We start from the raw sequence: 21,086 nt of genomic DNA on the forward strand, positions 1-21,086 counted from the left end.
CTCTTGCAAGTATGCCACAGGCACATTCAAGTCAACCTCATTCAGTACAATTTGAACATAATCAAGTAGTCATGAAAGACTGTATGTGATAGCACCCTCTTCTGTGTATTTTCCATGTTCTGATCCCATTTGTTTAAAAGAATACAAGGCACAAAGGATATGTCACCACTTCTATTGAAAGAGAAAAAGGAAACATTCTTTTGCCAAGTTGGCACTTCTGGAATTGGGAACTGCATTTACAATCACATCTGTACACTTTTACTGATGCACATGGACAAATTTATATTTGGGGGGACTATGTCATTGACAATGACTTGTTCAATGACAGTTCTGACTTTGTACAATAGCTGGCCACTGCCAACCAAAAATTTGTCAGCATTCGTAAAAAGAACTTTTAACCCTTTTCCTGCCAGACAGTATCACTTCCCCATCAGCAAAGTCAGTAAAAAGCGGTATTGAGCTAAAACATGACATATTTTCACCTACTTGGCTTGGTCTGTTATATCATCTTTAGTCCAAAAAAATAAGTTTACAGTATTTTTGTTTTAAACAGCTTTCAAATGTACAGTATTATGTTAAAATACACCATATGGAATAAGTTGTGTTTCATTAATTTTAACCATCTTGACCTGGTGGTGAAATATGAACTTGGCAGGAAAAGGGTTAATGTGCAGTGTATTCTGATGGAGAACTGAAAACAGGTAGCGCATCACTGAGATAGGAGACAACACTTGAGATACAAAGTGCAAATTTTAGATATTCAGTCTTTTCTTTGGGTTGATACAAATTGAATTGGAGCATATGTGTACCTCTAATCCACAGTTGATTGAAAAGACAAGCTATCATTCTGTCATACAACGCTACAACAATCCATCATCAGAATCGAGAATCATAATTAATTATCCTTGCTGATCATGTTATTTTTGTCACAGTGACCACAGAGGGCGTTTTCTGTGTCAACAACGGGGTTCAAAGAATGCATACAATGCATGGGTCACTCTGGTCACAGCCACACCAGGCAATTGACTTTACAGCCATTGTAAATACCAATGCTGATGATCTTTTGGAAAGAAATTTAGATTTCCTAACTTGCAGAGTATCCACATTTCATTTTTACTTCAAATGGCACACCAGAAGAAAATCACGCAGACAGTGCAAATTTGCACTGAATAACATTACACATTTTGTTTTTTTATTCCATTTTCTCTCATTCTAAAGAACTCATACACACATAAAACAAATTCATAATCTTAAAATTCATCGTGTGTTGTCACTAAAAGTGCGCACATTTCATTCTACTCACATTGCATCTACACGGTAAGAGACACCTGTACCCTTTTAAAGCTAATCTCCATCGCCATCTGTGAATTTCACAAATCGGTGTACATCTCTGTCCGTCCGTCTGTCTGTGTATTTTTTTGGCATATGTACACAACAATAATTGAAGGGTTAGAATTGGCTGGATGTTTCCATGAACAAGTTTTCATTTTTTCATTCATTTTTAAAGGTACTATTGGTCTTTCAAACAGAGCATCAGTATTTTGAAGCGGCTAATTCTAAATATTCTCACAAGATAAACAAGTAGCAATCTTTATGATCTCTGTTCTGTGTCCATGTTTGTGATTTTCTTGAAATCTCCAAAATATTCTGATGCCTACCCTACCTTTCATTCTTCTGCCAGAATTTTGACCTCTGACCCCTGAAATGACTCCCCCAAAATGACCTATGACACTTGAAGCTTGCCCCAGCACATGGAATGTAGCTTACAGATTACAGAAATGCTTTTTCTGAAGCTAGAGAAGGGAAAGAATATTTTGCGGTTGATCCGAGGCATACCAGAATGGAGAACTAGAATTTAAGAACAACACTATACACATACTAAAATCAAACATTAGCATCTAATTTAAAGAATCACGCAATGTAAATACAAACATTTCCCAAAGCACTAATATTACACTGTTCAATACACCAAAAAGTGTAATTATCTTAAATTTTTTTTTCAATATCTTTGGTTGTCTGACCATCAACCTTTGTAAAAATCTGAAACTGCTCAGAAGCACCCATTTGCCTCTTAGAACTGATCATGAACTGTGAGCTCAGGACATTCTTGGTGCAGGAACTTATGACCTTGACAGTATGATAATCACATATGACCTTTGACATGTATTCCTATGACCCCCTAACCTCTCACAGAGCCGCATGAAAGGAGTACATTCTTCAACAATTTTTCAGGGCAAATGGTAGAATGCTGATGTCTGTTGCAGTTCTGTGCACAGCCTCAATTTTCTATAGTTGCTTTCCACCAGTTTCACAACCCAATTACCTGGTGATATTTCGATAGTCACACTGGACTTGACATCGCAAAGAAGTTCGCAAAATCTTCACACCAATACATAATCAAAACCAGTGTACACAAAGCAAATGCACTGTTTTATCAGAGACGGAGCTTGTGGCTTCTGCATCACCGTACGCTTACGAAATGATACTGTGTGCAACTTTTTGTAAATGTCGGTAAAACATGAGTTGATTTCTCAATCACTGAGGCTTTGGCAAAGACATTCAGAACAACACGCGTAAAATCTTACTGACTGGACCCCACTGTGGCAAAAAAGAGACTTTTGAAAAAGCTAAGACGCATGAAAATACAACCATTTAATTTAAATACAGTGTTTTGATAATTGTTCTCCTTAAGCTGCAATACAGCTGGCATGACATTAAAATGAGTAACACCTCTTACCATACAATGTGTTACAGGCAACCTATGACAATGCTCATGATAGTTTAAACACTGCTTAGCGCTTTCCTATTGCCAAACAATAACTTTACAATGGAAGAAATGTCTTTTTTTGTTGAGATATTTGTATATTTGTGAAAAGTTCCAAGAATCTCAGTTCATCAAAGTAAAAAAGAGTAAGCAAATGCTGAAAACTGTTGAAAATAACTTCATTTTGCACAAAGCATAATTGGAAATACAAATAGATATTCACTAATAGCAGATCAAAATATCAAATTAGTTGTTTGCTGTAGATACATCAAAAAAAGGCAAAAAAAAGAAATAAACACAATTATGAGAGGTGCATTGTGGGAGTCCATAGTTCCAATTGCAACTCACAGACATAACATTCACTAGTATACTAGCACCATCAAAATACATGTTTTGTCACATTTCAGTTAGTTTTTACAGATTCGTTTGTCTTGAACAATCCTTGACACATCGATCTCAACAGCTTTCATGGCTGTGTTACTTTTCATCCGCTGAGTGGGTCTTCGCGGCAATTGACTGCGTACAGTAGTCTCTGGGTCATGATCTGTTGGCTTGAGTACTGGGGGAGCTTGATCATGAACATGCAGGTCTCAACACGGATGAACCTGGAGTCTGGAGACCCTATCACCGAAAAGGAAAATACATTATATTTCAGATTTTGGATGTCATGAAATTTTGAAATGTTATTTGGTGATGGCAGAGCAGAATCTATATTTGCTTCCTGTGAATGACAAACCAGATGAGAACAGTGCAAATTAAGTAATTAGTGAAACATCTAATTATTCAAGCCCATTGTAAGGTGGAGAGCATTGCTTGCTTGTCTTAGTCTGAAGTTTTATGTGAGGAAACCCTGTTGTTGTATTACATTCATTAATTTTCGTATGTTTGCATATGTTTGCTTCTCTATTAAATCACTAAGCCCAGACAGTAACCCCTGTTTTTTTTCTTGATCATGAAACAATGATGTAAAGTTTTCAGAGATAGGATTGAGCAAGTTTCGAACTTTGTGTTTCAAGGTGGGATTTTTCCAACTGGCTGTTAGAAGAACTGAATCTGACATGTGCATGGTTAGTTCTCCATTTCAAAGAGTTTATGTGCCTGCTGATGCTAGTTTTCTGACAATACTACCTTTGAAGAATTCAGTGGAAACTCATGCTGCATCGCCAAACACAAGCAACTGTGCTTTTCTGTACAACCTCCATCAATATGAATATTCATGACTACACTGCGGACACTGTTTGAAAATTTCCTGGATCAAAACAGAAACTAAACAATTGGGCTGGTATTGCATGCAGGCAATTATGTTTAACAGAAAAGACATGTTACAATCACATCACATTTTCATTGACTGGTATTCCATGCATAAGTGCAGTGATGTTATCATACAGTCTACGGTCAAACAAGGGTAACCCTTACCACTTGGCCCATCTGGAGGCGCTATCTTCATTGGATATGGAGGTACATGAGCAGTGTCTGAGACTCCATCTTTGCAGGGACATGTACACGGTATCCTCTCTTGATTGCAGGCAAACTTGACAAATTTACAGAGCTCCTCTTGCGAGAAACTCTCCAAGGCGTTCCAGAAGTACTCGATGTGCGTGTCTGTCTCCATCAAACCAACTTGATACATCGTATGGGCCTACAAACATGAAAATTACGAAATCTTAGCTTTCATAAGTAGCTTGTGTTATCATAATAAAATAAATGCAAATTTTTAAAAGCCATACCTTCCATTTTTGGCTCTTCTTCTGCACAACTTTGTCAAGATTCTATTAGTGAAGCAAAGAATACTCTATGGATCAGTGACAGAGTCTAACAAATAGAGCATCTGTACCATAAACATTTCATGCAGGTTTACCTTTTTGATACTGTTGAATATAATCAAAACTTAGGAACTTCTCTTCTCTGCAATGAACAGATTTCCTTACAGCGACAACTTTTGACCTTTTCTGACCTATACCAGGGTATACACAATGACATTTACATAAACTGTAAAGTCCCCTTCACTGTAACCACAGACGTAAAGAATGGTTGGATATCATCTTCCTTTCAAATGCACCAGCGCTAATGAACAAAGCAATTAAGTTTGACATCACCTACCTTCAGAAAGTCTAGATCTACAATGGGAAGTCCACAGGTTCTGAGTTCCATGTCGTAGGGTGTCATGAGTGGTAGCAGCTGTATGGGTACTACCGACGCCAAACCACACTTCACTGCCAACATTCTGACGCTACACTCTAACTCTTGCAGCCTGAGTCTGCGGATGCATTGCAAGTATTCCAACCTGTTCTCCCAGCTGCAAAAATAACCACACAAACATAATTACTGAAGTACACTTCACTAAAAGGTAACGGGTACTTCATAATTTGCAAAGGCCAGACTGTAGCAATGGGTGTACCATGCTCACTCCCACCATACACTCCCCAGGCCTTGTGCATGGGTCCTAACACTATAGTAACAATATGCCACACAGAGGGAATGGCTTAAACGGATTTTCATGCAGAGTGCTGCTTACAGAATTCCTGGCTTACATGGAGGATACTGAGTCCCAGTCCTTTTTCTTAAAGTTGAAATATTGGTCTTTGGGTGCCTTCCTTGACAAAACAGCATTAATATACCTGGTACCATTAATTTACAATACATAGTTTAACAAGTGCAGTCATGCCCTGTTCCTCCCACTGACTTGGACACTTTACAGTAATGACGTTGACAGTTTGCATTAAAGGTATACTGTCACCTGTTCTAATTTTGCCACAATTACCATGGAAAGAGAATATCTATCTAACCAATCACAGATTTTAAGCGGGTGGCCGCTTTTAAAAAACAGCGCCCTCACATGGGCATTTTGAATACCAAGGAACGCCCCCTTGACCATATATGGGCATATTTAGATTTCAGGTGACTGTATACCTTTAAAATCAAAGTTTACTCAGCAGAGTATGATGGTAACACTCACCACAAATGAACATTTCTTCCACCTGGCTTCAGTTCTACTTCATCACCTGTCAGAGAGGTGTACGTAAACCTGTACATACACCCCTCGGAGTAATGGGCGTTGAACTCACTTTCATCCTGTAGCTGCATGAAAAATACAACAACAATATACAAAGTGTCTTTATTTGACCACTGTATCAGACATAAAATACACAGGGCATGTCAAAAAGAAATTAAGTGTTAAATATGTTTTCAAAACCTCACATTTTGTGACTGCTAACATATATTTATGTAATGCTATTTGTCATAATCAACTCTTAGTGATTCAACATCGCACACATTGGATGCACTCTTTACAAGAACTCTTGTCTTGTGTTCCTGAGCCTACCTGTTCTAATTTTTTGATGAATTTGTAGGTCAGGACATCAGCTTCTTTAAGATCTTCTTCCACAGTGAGTGGTGCATCTACCAGACACTTCCAGAATGTGTGTAGCAGATCCATGGCAATGGGAATGTCTGCCCGGATTGACACGCCAAGCAGCTAAATATGGGGAAAAAATCATGGAATATCAGCTGTGACAAGGTGGACCACGGTCCCTCCAGACTGTGGGTGGACATAGGAAGAAATCAGGGAATAATAGCTGGGATAAGCTAGACATGGGAATAAATCATGGAATGTGAATTGTAATAAAATGCTTTTAGAAGAGTGACATAATGACAATGTAGCAGTGCTCTCCGAAACAAATCTCACAGCATGAATCAACAAAGTGCACATCCAAAGTAAGACCTGGTATTCAGTTCTTGGTTTTTTACTGCCAAAAGATTTGATGGCCTTCTCACTGCAGCTTTGATTAATAAACAAGATGGCTTCATCGGAACTTCAATCACACAGGTTCAGTTTGTTGAAAGTTGAAGAGTTGAAATATCTCAATCAATGAGTAGTGAAGCCCTCTGTGAATATAAGCACTTACCCTCTTGCAAAAGAACAAACAATCCCTCTTCATGTTGTAACGAGATCTCTGAATTCATTACAAGATCGCAAAACAATAAGATACTCACCTGACCAAAGAACTGTAGTAATTTTTCCTCAGCATACGTCATAGGGCCTGGTTTTAGGATATATTTACCCTTATTTCTACCAGCAGAAGAGCTTGGACACAATATTAACAGTTTCAGAATAGGGCTCTGGAGTTCATGCGTGACCTGCCAGAGAAAATGCCTGAAGGAACCACCTGTAAGAGTGAAAGAAAATATCGTACGCTCTCAATTTTTGAATTTTGTTGGTCTCGGTACAGAAAATTTTGGCAATTCAACACCTGCACAACCTTATTAGAATGGATAGTGTTATTACATTAGTACTCATAGACAGTGGAGTGGAGAATACTCAAATATCAAAGACTGATATCTTTATTTTCTGTTGAATCCTTATTTTTCCTGTTTTGAAATGTCAACAACACCCAACGACCCTGCCTCCAACTGGCTTTAAACTCATCAGGATCATACGTTCAATTGTTAAAACAATATTTTCATTTAATTCAAAACATTTTCCAAGCAAACTATGTTTTTTGCTGCAAATGAACTATACTTTGAAAGTTCTTACACTTTTGGTTTCTTAAACTCTTAACAAGATCAACCAATTTCTTTCCGTATTTATTAAATACAGGTTTCTAGTCAAGATGCATACAAAAGTTCACATACACTGGAGGAAAGGAATGAGTCTGGACTGGTTCACACAAATCGCCATGCAAGGGAGGTTCTGATATGGAGAATTCATGGAAACAGACTTACTTGTTCCATGGACTTCTTCACCTGCTAGCCTAACATTGAAAGAATAAGTCGGATCACCACCACTGGCTATGCGGACACACAGTTGAGCTGACGGTATGCTGTTCAGCTGCCGGAATGCCTGGCAAAATTGAGTGGACATCACATCCTTGGGCTCACCTATTGTAGAGCAAAAAAGGTACCATGGTTATGTCCATTCAACTGTTGTGTTGAAGAAATACCTGTCCTTATTGTGAGAATGGTAGTTTTGAGCTCATTTACCGATATCCAACTCTCGGTATTTGTGAAAACCTCATGGAAACACTGCAGACTTTGCAGGAATAAAGTTTGACCCTTTTTGAAAGCATGATGACGAGAAAGATAGGCAAACCAGTGCTTGATTGCTACAATATTATGTTTGGAAAATAACTCAGTGATGAAGAATATGAACAGCTCAGTGGTCAAACATTATAACATATGGCAATGGTAAAAGACATAGAATACACCAAATTTTGTTCAAATGATCATGTCTAGCTTGCAAAATTTATTGAAAAACTACAGGAATTGTGATTTCTGTCTTGGATACATTCAAGGTCTTGCCCTATATCTACATTATTTTTTCCCGTATTTTTAAACACATTTGATTGAATTTCGTGAACACCTTGACCTTTGACAAAGACCTACCCCCTACTACTTCAAGAGGATCTAGATTAATCTCAGGGGCCGCTTGGTCCAGGTTTCTCTGTGCTGTGATGTTCAAGATGTGGTTCAGCAGTGCCGTCTTGGTGTCGTAGAATGTCAGGCCCCTGGCATTGGCAAGCAAGGCAGCAGTGCTCTCGCTAAACATCTTGTAAGGTCGAAGGTCAACCATGGGCAGGAAGAAAGACTGTAGAGTTGTGTTCAAGGACTGGAGTAAGGCAAACCGTAGTCGTATACTTTCTGGTGGCAACCCTGCAGACAAAACATGATACTAGAAAGTTCACACATCATCTTCGATTGCCACTACAATCATTTGTTTCATCTAACCATCAGAGGTTTTCATTCACTTAAAACACATTTTATTCAAATATTATTAAAGCACTTATGAGAAGCCTGGTGAAATTGGTGTTTGTCAATATTTTTAAAGGGACGGTATGTCATAAAAGTCTGTATGTGGTTCCACTTTGAGTGATTGCAAGTCCTTACACAATGTCTACACTGTTAGTATATACTGTACCGGTATATCTGCACTGCCTTGATGATACTTTCAAGTGTAAGCACATGTAGATTTTGTGGTACAGTGTGAGTGAACCCCCCCCTACCCTCCCCCGAATTCCTGGAGAAAAAGTTATTTTTGCATATTAATGATGTTTCTCTGATGTCACTAGGCATAAACCCTCCTACCATATACCCCCCGCCCAAATCAAACAACATGTTTCCATGAGAATTATGGCACAAACTTTTCAACTGTGGCTATGAATATCGTCAAAAGTTGCTGGAAGGGAAAAAATTACTATGCCCATTTTTTTTGCGGGGGTGGGGGGCTATTCTGAATAGTTATCACCCACCTTGTAGACAGTTGTAATCTGGATTTGCACACTGGGCCTCGGTAAGGTAAATTTCATGGGGATGAAGTCTAGCTGGTGTAACAGCCAGTCTTCTGCATAAGGAATTGATGAAAGAGACCAGGGCACAGTCCATTTCTAGTGTCCACTGCTTACAGAGCTGCAAAGCTTCACTAACTTCAGAACATGCACACCTAATATGGAAGGAGCAAAATGACATGTGTTTACAGTAATTCAATGGAGAAACTCTTCAAGTTTCAGACAGAAACTTGATAAATACTTTAAACACACATCCAACTGTTTTCATGGCAAAAAGTTCTGTTTGTTTGTGAAACTCGCTTAACTCATATATCTTGTCATATTTTTAGGCATTTCTGGTATAAAATTCCTGTATAACCTAAACTTTACTTTGACTTTGTAATCATGTTTTACCTGTAGAAATCTACCATGTTAAAAATATGGTCGACCACCTGAGACTTTCATAAATCACTTAGGTGGCAAAATTTTATTCGAGACACCAAAAGACTAGGTAGCTTTTGAATAGTTCATTTTATTGTATGTTGAGTGCTAAAGTGACATATGTACCTTAGACGATTTAACATTCAACAGTAAAGTTTTAGAAACTTATTTATATATTAATATTAATTCGTTCATTCCATTTATTTATTGATCAATAGAAACGGCTTATTTTTCATTATCTATTTTCAAGGGTATGATTTTAGTCCATAGATTCACATCCATAAAATAATCATGAGTGTTAGTGTATTAATTTATCATATGGATTAAAGTTATTATACAAAGAAAAGAACTTTCTCAGTTTCAGTATGTAACCTGTGACTGATAATTCTATGATCAAAAGCATTTCTAAAAGGGCCAGGAATGACTAGAAATGTGTTATCTTCAGTTTTTTATAAGACGAACACTTACAACTTACCTGTCAAAGTGTAAATCATACCCACAAGCCATGATGGCTCTCCACGCTGCCCTCACATCAACCTTTGCTTTATCAGCTAGGTACTGAAGAAAGCCCTCTAGTGTCAGCACCTTGTCTTCACTGGACTCCTTAACTTTGGCATCTTCTGTCTTGGGTTTCTCACTGGTCTCCTTAGCTGATTTCTCCTGCTTCCTGACTTTCTTCTCAGTACTGGTTGTTCTGATGTGAATGTGGATAAAGTGTTCATGGGTTCTTAGTATGTGCCTGGTCTACATTAGATCAGTGCTTCTGGAGTTGTGTTACCTTGGTTTTGTCAAAGTTACGCTTCAGCAAACATACTATGGCTACCCATCATCAGGTTTTCTGTGCCAAGGCTTACCAGCCCTCCCAACCAGACATTTTTTGATCATGGACATCCTCTGAGATGGAGCCCTTGAAATCTAACCTTGAAAAGGTTTAGGTCTAGGGTTCAAGTAAATCAAAGACTAATTGATTGTATCCCCAAAAAAGGTTAGTAGCCCTATAGTGTCATATAGCTGTAACATTTGATGCATGTTTTAGTAATTTAGTTCTGTCTTTCAACAACAGTCTGTTGTTTATGTGGAAATGTCTGGTGTATGTTTGCAATGTCCACTTTTATCATGGACAACTGAGTTTAAGTCTGGACCGGAATTCATTTGTCAACAATAAAATTACATTGAGTGAGCATGGCTGATGCGGTCCTTTTGTATTTCAACATATTTTGTGGAAGAAGAATAAGAAAATGCCTGTGTTTTACAGAATAAAAATACTTCAAATATTGTCAAAGGTTACAGCTATGGTCCCTATCAGAAAGTCGTTTCCATTTGGTTCAGTTGGTCATTTGGAGTTAAAACTTTTCATGGGGGCGTTAATCCAATTTTTAGAAACTCACTTGACTTTGACAGTGGTCACATCTCCTAATGCAAGTCTTTCTTTGCTTCCTCTACTGTTCCTCTTGACCGGTTTAGCACCTTTCTCTACATCTTTCCCATTCTTTCCTGTTGGAGAAATTACATTATTCATGGAATATATAAAGTATCAGGACTGTGTGAGAGTCATCATGAGGCTGTACTCAAGAACATCAATGTGTAGTCTCTTCATGAAAGAATATGGGTGTGTTACATTTCAGATGCAAAGATTCAGTTCTGAGAATTTGAAACTACTTCTTATCAGACTTCTTTAAGGTAGAATGCATCTCAGGGACTGATATTTTGACTCTTAAACTTTTAAAATTCTGATCTACCACTTGTGGGGGGTTCATTTTGAAGCAGCTTTCGCTGTCTTAGTTGTTTGATTTTAAATCGAGTTAATCTTTATAGAATTAACACAAGGATGGCACCAATTTTGAAATTCAAATATCAATAAAGCTTGGATAATTTGCATCTCTAGTACCAAAATTTGTGCCGTGACCCCTGATTTTTATTCTTGTTTTTGAAAGAGAATGGTTGAAAGATTCCTTGAGGAAAGTTGAGCAAAAGCTTAAGTCTTTCACTTTCGAGGCACATACAACCTTACAGTTGTTTGAATGCTATCCTCAAGAGAACCTGACATGCTATACAGAGAAACCCGACACCGAGAAACAATCATGTGTTTGTAGACCTGGTGTTTTCCACAATAGTGATGTTTTGTCGTCAAAGATAGCTTTGCACTTTGATCAGCATTGACCACCATTCATTTAGTGTTAGGGATGGAGTTCATAGCTAGGGGTCCCCCTCCCTCAACACCCTTTTTGCTGAAAACCCGTCACTTCCTATCCAAAGATTGTGTGTGCACTAATCCTCGCTTGTGCTGCTTTCTGGTGGTATGTGGTCTTTAAGAGGATACTGGCATTAAAAAGACCATTCTGTCAAACTGCTTTTGTAATAGTTCTATGACATTCTTGCAATGGGCTATCTCACCTTGTGCTTTGACTTTGCTTGGTTTTCCCACACCATACTGTCTGAGTACGTGACTCACATGCTCCGACACTGATTTCTTAGGAGGTCTCACATTTGAAAAGAACTGATAAAGCAAGTTTCCTGGTGTCTGTGACAGCATCTGGTCCTTATTCAAATACAACTCGCTGGCTATGATCTCCTTGGTGGCCGTGTCCAGTCTAAGTTTCTGTTCTGCGTAAGCACAACTGGTGAATATTTCAGTGAGGGAGTCAACAGCTTTCGGGTGCAGCCCTGCGCTAAGTTTCTTTGTGATGAGTTTCTGTTCAAAGTATCGATCCAAGGTGTCGTTGGTGTGAGACTCGGCTAGCAAGCTCTGATTGACAGGAAACACAGACAGCATGGTCTCAGAGGTTACATTCACAAGGTCATCGTCCTCGTAGGTCGTGGACAATCCGATTGGCCTGCTCTTAAGCAGCGCTGCTTTGATGTCCTCAACTTTAGCCTTTGACCTCACTTCGATCACCGCCACACCTTTGACACAGTGTATTGTTTTCACCTCCTCCTTCTTATCTCCCTCTTCTGTTTTCCGTTCTCCTTCAGTTGGAGCTGAGGGAACATCTTCTGATGATGGTGGAGGTGGAGGCGGTGGTGGTTGAGGAGGCTGCTGTGGTTGTGGGTCAGATGCACTCTCTGCATCCACATTCGCCTCTGCCTCTGTAACATCCATGATTTCAATGTCCTCTAAGTTGACCTCCGACCTCTCCTCTGCAAGTGGCTCTTCCCGCTCCCCTTCAGCAGTGTTCTCACCTCCAGGGAGTGAACCCCCCTCTGGTACTGCGGTTGGAGCCACCGCAGGCGGCTCTTTTGACCCCTGACCTTCACTGACCTCGCCTTCACTACTCTGGGCCTGTTCCTTCACCTCACTGCCCCCAGTGTCCATTTCAATTTCTTGAGTTGGTATGTAAATTTCTTCCTTGTAGAGTCCCCCTTGTCCATTACAAGCCTTCATGATAGCTTTCCTCACAACTTCTTCTTCCAGATGAGTGGGGATACCTGAGACTACAAGTAACCGGGAGTGTGCAGTAGGCACCATCAAGGACTGACAGGCATCGCTGATGGCGTCCTTCGTCACTGCTTGTCCTTGTGATTCGCGATATGCCAAGTGTCTCAGTATCAAAGACATTGTAAGTGCTCTGTGAAACCACAGCATGTCTTCTGGTTTGGATCCATTGAGGCTGACATCACCCGAACTGTCACTTTCACTAGGCTTCAGACTGCGTTTCGCACTGCTCAGACGTTTGGTTTTGATCTTCTTGCGCTTGGCGGCTGTGACCGGGCTAGTTGGAGTCACTGGTAGCGGAGGCACGCTGGTAGAAATGCCAGTGGCGACTCCTGGTGCTGTTGATACCGTCAGTGAAGAGGCAGAACTCATGGGCATGCTGATTTCAGATAATGCCAAACACACCTCCATCAAGGCATGGAAATACGTGGTATGCCTGACTAGACCCGACGCACCTGATCCACTGGATTGTGTCTCACTGTCATACAATTTGCGAAGTTCGGTCTGCAACTGCTGTAACTGCATGAGCAGCGACAGCGACGGACTCGGATGAGGCAATGCAAATTCCATTTGCTGTGTCTTGTGAAGCCTGCGCAGAAGCTGGGCCAAGAGCAGGAAAACATATTCCTTGATCAATGCTGGAACATCCGTGTGCCACAGATAGTAAGTCAACAACTCGGTTGCATGCAGCAATACGCTTGCTGTTATCACAACAGGCTCCTCATCCTTCTTGTCAAATGATGCCCTCTCTTTAAAAGTCTTTCCGCTGGCCAATGTTTCAACATATGCCATGGCTAAAGGAAATTCCGGAGGCAATCCATGCAGGTTTACAGCAACTCCAGGGGGTGGCGAGACTCCCATCTGTACCTGTATCCTATCACAGGGCAGCATTATGGTTGGATACTGATCAATCTGGCTGCTAGGGGGCGCTGTTAATCCACCAGTACTGCTGAGAGATGCTTCTATTGGATAACTGATGACTTCTTGCCTCGATGATTGCCCAGTTTTCCTAGTATGGTGCCGATGCCATAACAGTAGATCCTGGCCCAGGGTGATTTGTACAGTGATGAACTGTTTGAAGAAAGAGAGAAAAAAAAACTTACACAGTTTACACCTTCCTCATGAATCCCGAAACGATGAGAAAACTATGACTTGACAATTTCATTTCACATCCTGTAAATATATTTCTCCCATTGACGGTGATGAAAGGGTTGTGTTGGGACTACGGTCTCCAACAGAGGAAAGCGTCAAAATTAGTAACGAACTTGACTTACTCTTTCTTGGATGACTTTGGATCTGTTTTACAGCTGACCACTATCAAGGACGCACCAGGGAAATGCACATCTGAGTTGAGTTTACTCTCTGACACCGGTAGGACTTCACACAGAAAATTACTTGGAGCATTCTGTACAGGAAAACCAAAGTATAATCAAGAAAGATCGGTACTATCCCTTCCTGTCAACCCTGACTCTGAAAGCCTTCCTACCCAGTCTCAGTGAATAATTTACCATTTCCTAGCATGATACAATTTTGGAAATGATAACAATAAAAGATGAATTGTCCATGAAGTTTTGTAGCTGACTGAAACTCTGTTTTCAATTTCTACATAAAGTTAAAAAATGACTGAATTACATCGAAACAGACCCATTTGTTTCCACAATTTTACCCCAAGTGACAAAAAAAAGCTTCAAAAAGGATAAGTAATGCAAATTAGGCAGTCTACTGGCTGAAATCCACTTCAAACCGATAAAAATCCTCACTGACTTTGATGTATTGTTTCTCAGTTGATTACATCTAAGATATTCATATGGAAAAAAAGCATGGCTGACTGTACAGAGTGGATACCATGTAATCCTACTAAAGAACAAAATGACGCACTCTGAGAAATGCGGAGTTTTACAGAAAATGGAGGTACGAAGGCATGTTACAGCGGTACCAACAAATACTTGTGGACAAACATGTCCTCAGGAAAATACATATTCTAATGTACATTTATGCACAGGTTTAGTTTACACCCTGTTCCATTTAATTTCTGGTTTTCAACTATTTATTGTGTATTTAGCGTAGTCCCAGCTGGTAGCCGCAGAAATGTCTCATGCTGAAGACAGGAACCATGTAGAATGTAGTTGACCTTTGACTTACCTGTAAACAGGTACAAAGCTGATTGGTCAGTTCCATCAGCTGATCTTCACCATGCCTGGCAGCAGTTGCTATGGCAATAGACAGTTCCTCCCTCAACTTGTAGTTGTCATGGTAAAACACATCAACGATGGAGCCTGTGTTGGAGGCGAGGCATTGCCATGGTGACGGCGTGGATGTTAGGGAGGAGGCTGTGATACCTCCATCTGTCTGTGGTGATGCCAGGAGGTCATTGGACAACAGCTGAAGGTGGGTCAGATCAAGTTCAGGGACAGCTGTTGCCGCGGCAGCAATCAGGGCTGGTTCGATGTTTTCAAGGAGTGAAGGCTGCCTGACTGGACTGCGGCATTGGTTGATCAACTCCAGCAGAGCACCTCTGCAATGCATTCTTGCAACGGCTGCTTCATAGCGAAGTAACTCCCTATTGAAATGGCAACATTTAAAAAATGTTATCTATCATCTAAAAGCTACATGACATACTGTTTAACCACACAGTTAGACAATTTTACTGAAGTTTGAAATCTGAAGAGATTTGATATCCAAATGGGATCATGAATATGTCTATATGTCAATCAGAGCATTCTTCAAGCAGATCCACCCAATTTTAATATCAACCATAAATGAAAATATGTTGTAAGTGTATGGATTCATCTTGAGAAAACCACAAATCCCAAATAGTTTTTCACAAGAGATCAAAGCAATATTCTGAGGCATATACCGTACTTGTTCGAGTATAAGCCCCCGGTTCGACAACACAAAACGGCGGTAAAACTAGGGGAGGGGCTTATACTCGACGCTTAATTTATGCTAATTTTACAAACAATTTTTTTTCAACACCCCTTGAACTTTCTATCGCTTCCAAATTGACTTACACATCCAAAGAAATTGATTATACAATCTCTGAATACAGAAGTGACGTTTTGGTGAAATTTCAGCGTCAAAACAACCCTAAACTTGAAACAAAGACGTCATGCATGCTGCTGATCAACAGTAATGCGAACTGGCATGCACTGCTTACACGGAAAGGCAACTCAATATTCCAGTAAAACTGTCTACATCTTGTGAAAACAACAACATAGCAGTGAAAATTGTCATAGTTACCAGGAAAGTCTCCACAAATGAAAGGATAATTGCTTTATACAAAAGAAACTGCACGTATAGAGGATGAAAACATCACGGTCATGGTCGTGAATAAAAATAAACAATGGCAGACGTGAGTGAGACTATTCTATTTAGGGGACAGGGGTGAGCAGGGTCAAAGAATCAAGAAAGTACTAGAGAAACGTGTCATTTTCCTTACGATGCTGTCAAGGGAACTCCAGTTGCACTAGGGTAGGGGCTTATACACGGATGTAATGCATTTTCAAAAATCCTCTGAAATCAGGGGGGCTTATACACAAGCAGGGGCTTATACTCGGACGAGTACGGTACGTTACAAATTTCAACAAAAGTCTGAAAGACATCATCCGTAGGCACCAACAACTAGACATGAAATACCAATGGCTGAATGGTATACCTGTGTATGTGTAGATTAGAGGTGTCGATATTTGAGAGACCTGTTGTAGAATTCTTTCGATACCCTGGTGGTGGTCTTTCAAGCATGTCGATAGGATACCAGTATCTCACCAGCACTCCTTCACTGCGCAGGTATGTCTCAACTTGGACCAATTCATTATGCTGTAGGGATGGAAGAGGTTTGAGGAAGTGTTCAAGGCACTTATGGGGGCTTCACAGAATTCTCATATTATGTACTTCCAAATGAGTTTTACCAGTTTCTCAAGATTTTCATGTCTTTTTTTACCAATACAAAGTCAGGGTAACAGCGGAAATTGAAGTTCCTTTGTAAGGGCTGCACAGCAACACATTTGGTTCAACTTGCAGTAATATCATGCACTGTGCTAACTAACAAGAATTTATTCTCTTTGGATAAATATGATACTGTCTGGAAATTCCCTCAGGTCATTTGTGTGTGAAAACACTTTCTTGAGTTTAAGAGAAGTCTTTTGCATTAGCAATCTGATTAAAATAAATTAAATGATACATGTAGCAATTTCAACCTTTTCTAGCTCTTTGCAATAGGTTAAACCCAGATTTCCAATGGACCTCGGTATAAACGAAACTATTTGCACAAGCGTGCACAGAAACACATGTATATCCATACGCATTTGTACACATGGGTTTTTTGTACCACCATCACGTGATCTGTCAGGTGTACCAAGTACATAGAACATATCAAGCCATTTTTATTCCAGAGGAGAACCATTCTCATTTGCTAGTCTCCTACAGCATCAGTGAGGCATGACTGACAGTAAAGACGGTGCCACATCTACGTCTGATTTAAGTCATATTGAAGCATTACGAGCACATCACATTGACTCAGACAGTACATAGAACAGGTCAGTCCTTCCATAATGTATATCCAAAATAACATAACATTGCTTTTACAGATGCATGTTGCATAAAACACTGACATCAGCATTGATCACTTTGATATATCACTCACAGTATCAACATCCAAGACACCTCCAGTCAGGCCAAACGTCTTCAACATTCCCCTAACGGCAAACTTTGGTAGCACAGTTCCCCCTGACACAGTCTCACTATTATACTGCCTGATGACCACAGATGTTCCCTTTCTGACTCTCTCAATGGTGAACTTGGCCGCCTCTGCCTTGATGTCTTCGATGGTTGGCAGGTGAAGATCACGAGGCATGCCACCATTCTCCTCATAGAGAAATTCAACTGTCTGTCTGGCAATGTCCGTCATTCCTGTGTGGAAAGCAAGTTTTATACATAATTATTTCAAGTCCATTGAAAACAGGGTATTCTCCACAAGGGGAAAAATAATATGGTTTCACTTTCCAATTGGTAATAAATGGTTCATTTGTACTTGATGTTACAGCATAGTTAATTTGTTTGTATTTTGTTGTCCTCCAGGCTACGGCATTCTCAAACATTAAAAAGTAGACAACAAGTAATGGCTACACACTGAACTGACAAAAATTGTAGTGATACTGAAAACCCCAGTGATGGTATTGAAGCTCTTTTTTGTTAGAATAACTTCAGCCAGCAAACCATAAGTACGAGAGATTCTTTTTTTATGTTAGTTATCAATCTGTGTACAAACACATGAAACATTTGCTTTGACTTTATCTATCAATCTTAAATCTATCAAATCCTCCTTCCTGTTGTCATGGCAATAAGAGCACAGCAGGGCTTAAACGGGGCAAGTATTTCAAGGATGTAATTTCAATATCTCTGGTCACATCCTGTACATTGGTTTAGCACTGTCTTACAATCCTCTGAGTTCAATGTATAACATGAAAGGTTTCACAGCCGTACCAAAAGTCAATTTTCTACATTTCCCCTACCACGTACAATTTTTCTACATTCTAACATATGAAATATAACATGGAATAGAACTGTGGGAATCACTGATTGTGGAGTATGGTGTTATGGTAGCATCAGCATTATTTGCAATGAAGGGTGGGTGTTCAGAATTGTTTTCAAATAAGCGGTAACATACTTGACAGCCAGGTAAGGGCAAAAATCCATAAAGGATGTATTCTTTTTGTCATCAGACAACTTTTGATGGGAAAATAGCATGCAAGAATAGGCAAATACCAGCTCAACTTTTCCTGTTTCTCAGCTAAAAATGAGTACTCTGACAACCCTATTGTCATGGGGAGGACAAATCAAAATGACAAATATTACGTATTTCTTTCGTTGATTTCCAGTATGTTGGCTCTACAAGATCTTGGGTCCACCCATAGTCTAGGTCAAAGGCCATTATTGAAAACAATGATGTTCATCAGTCTGTACCAAATCATTGTAGTGAAAAAGCAAAATATCAAAATCCTTTACCAAGTTGCAGTGCTCCTTTGATTTGCTCTAATCCAGATCTCCTCTCGGCTTCATTCCTGAACCTCCTCCGAATGACCGGAAACACTTTGCATTCCCAGGCCTTCACTAATAAAGCGTGGTGATCCTCATGTGGTTCATCTTCAACATCGCCATCATCACTGTCTTCATCTTGAACTGTTGTGGTGGTCGTTGCCATGGTGTGGATGTCAGGTCCAGTGGTTGTGAAGTTGTCATAGCTATGGTGCAACTTGTACAGCACAGAGATATCCGTGTTGTATTCTGTTTGAGATAAAATCAACACAGCATTAGAATCCGTAACTTTTCATTCAGAAATAAAACGGCATGATAATGTATAGGTACAATCTTATTGAGCATTGTATATTATTTGTACTTTGATGTAGATGTAAATAGTATTTACATAGCAATAAAATATTAATACATACTTTGCATCTATGCTAAACTAATATTCCTGTAATACTACAGTAACATAACAACTAAGTTTGGCCCAAAACACTGCTATGAAAGGGTGTCTCTGTGGCATCTGCAATGCTGACATACACTATATATCAATTGTGGTTGAATGTGCGCATGATCTTATGCCTTTATTCTAATCTGTGCCTGTGATTGTGTACAATTTTTACAGTATGAAAATATTTATTTTTATCACCACACAAGCTGGAAGTCTCTTATTATTGTCACAATTTCCAATAAACTATAAAACATCTCAACCATCTAAGTGGTGATTTGCATTAATTTCTTTTGTTTAGATTGTTAAATGGAATACTGTGGAAAAAAATTGGAGACAAAATCTTCACATTTTCACTCACCTTTCAATTCTTTGGAAGATTCCGCTATCCTGCAGGGTGGTCCTGGCGGAAAGCTATCGTCTGCAGTGGATACTTCAGGTACGATGTCATTTCCTGTCCCTTCATTATCGCTGTCTTCCCCAAGGTGAAATGGTAAATGCCCAAAGTTAGCACTGATCTCCTCTGTAAGGTCTGAACATTCATCAGCCGCGTTGCGGTGCTGACGTCCCTCGGCATATGCAAATGAGCGTGAGCCGAAATTCGCACGAATGCGGGTGTTCTGAAAGCAAACAGAATTAAATCATGTACATGCAGTACAGTGTTCCTCTTACAAAGGGGGAATAAAATTGGTAAATTTGACTCCGATTGATGGTGATCTTGAGAAATGATGCAAATTTAAGTTACCATTTTTCAAGGTGTTTACAAATTAAGATTATCGCATGTATCAAATATCAAATTGAAGACAGTCTTTCTGTGCACTAAGTGTTTGATATATCAGAAGCCCACAAATCATTCACACTTCATTCACATAGTTTAAAATACAGTATCAATACTTTATATCTATATCTTAAGATCCCATTGTAGAGGGGGGCCTTGGCACACATTGGTTTTTATTTTAGAGGGATTTTGTTTGAAAAGGGGGATTTGCACGATCATGCAATATGGAGAAAACATTGATAGCAATGAAAAATATCAAGTAGACAAGGCACACATAATCCACACTAAAGTACTAACAATATTGTATCAATGGTATTGGAAATTTTGAGTCACACTACAGGAACAATATTTATGTCCCATTTTAACACTTAAACATGCAAGAACATTATGACTTTTAGACAAGTACATAAACTTAAAGATGTGTTTTTACAACTTTAGTTGAAATTTTGCTATTGTCACAAACTTAGAGCATTTTAAAACATCATTAAGCATACAATAAAATGTCAAAATTAATCTTCTTTCTCCCAAGTTGTATTAAATATGGTTTGTCTATGAAGCCTGGTAGAATGAGGATCAATCTGTTATCTACACTGAAAAAATAATATAGCTAATTGTCAGAATTTGAACATGATTTACACAGAAGGAATGATATATCTCTGTCTGCGAGACAATTGTATCTTCACAAGTACCTTTTTCTGTATGTGTACCACTGGCCAGAGACCACCAGACACATCATCTAACATTGGGTTCAACCTCTTGCCATTGTACGTGAAATAGACATGACCTTTGACCTGTTGTCCAGGGAGAGGTGGGGTGTCTCCCTCCCTCTCCCATCCACAGCCTGCAATATCCCCTGCATTGAGTGTGATGTCGAGTCGAACACTCTTCCACTGCAATAGACTGGATCCGTTGTAATGCACAGCACGTCCATTACTGGAATG

The 21,086-nt window shown here is 39.5% G+C and overlaps 1 protein-coding gene across 1 annotated transcript in view; it reads right to left on the reverse strand.

The window, feature by feature from the left end:
- Positions 1-1,170: 1,170 nt before the first annotated feature.
- Positions 1,171-21,086, reverse strand: part of LOC139144832 (probable E3 ubiquitin-protein ligase HECTD4) — a 76,925-nt gene continuing 57,009 nt past the window's right edge. Inside the window, 20 exon segments of the mRNA XM_070715625.1 lie at positions 1,171-3,385; positions 4,181-4,403; positions 4,865-5,060; positions 5,721-5,842; positions 6,087-6,239; positions 6,758-6,930; positions 7,487-7,642; positions 8,147-8,413; positions 9,010-9,200; positions 9,941-10,159; positions 10,854-10,959; positions 11,860-13,920; positions 13,923-13,969; positions 14,173-14,303; positions 15,041-15,458; positions 16,554-16,714; positions 17,541-17,806; positions 18,902-19,180; positions 19,729-19,987; positions 20,835-21,078. Of these exon segments, the coding sequence (XP_070571726.1) occupies positions 3,249-3,385; positions 4,181-4,403; positions 4,865-5,060; positions 5,721-5,842; positions 6,087-6,239; positions 6,758-6,930; positions 7,487-7,642; positions 8,147-8,413; positions 9,010-9,200; positions 9,941-10,159; positions 10,854-10,959; positions 11,860-13,920; positions 13,923-13,969; positions 14,173-14,303; positions 15,041-15,458; positions 16,554-16,714; positions 17,541-17,806; positions 18,902-19,180; positions 19,729-19,987; positions 20,835-21,078 (5,809 nt within the window). The 3' untranslated portion in view covers positions 1,171-3,248.

Source organism: Ptychodera flava, chromosome 12 (assembly GCF_041260155.1).
Source record: "Ptychodera flava strain L36383 chromosome 12, AS_Pfla_20210202, whole genome shotgun sequence".
Taxonomy (NCBI): Eukaryota; Metazoa; Hemichordata; class Enteropneusta; family Ptychoderidae; genus Ptychodera; species Ptychodera flava.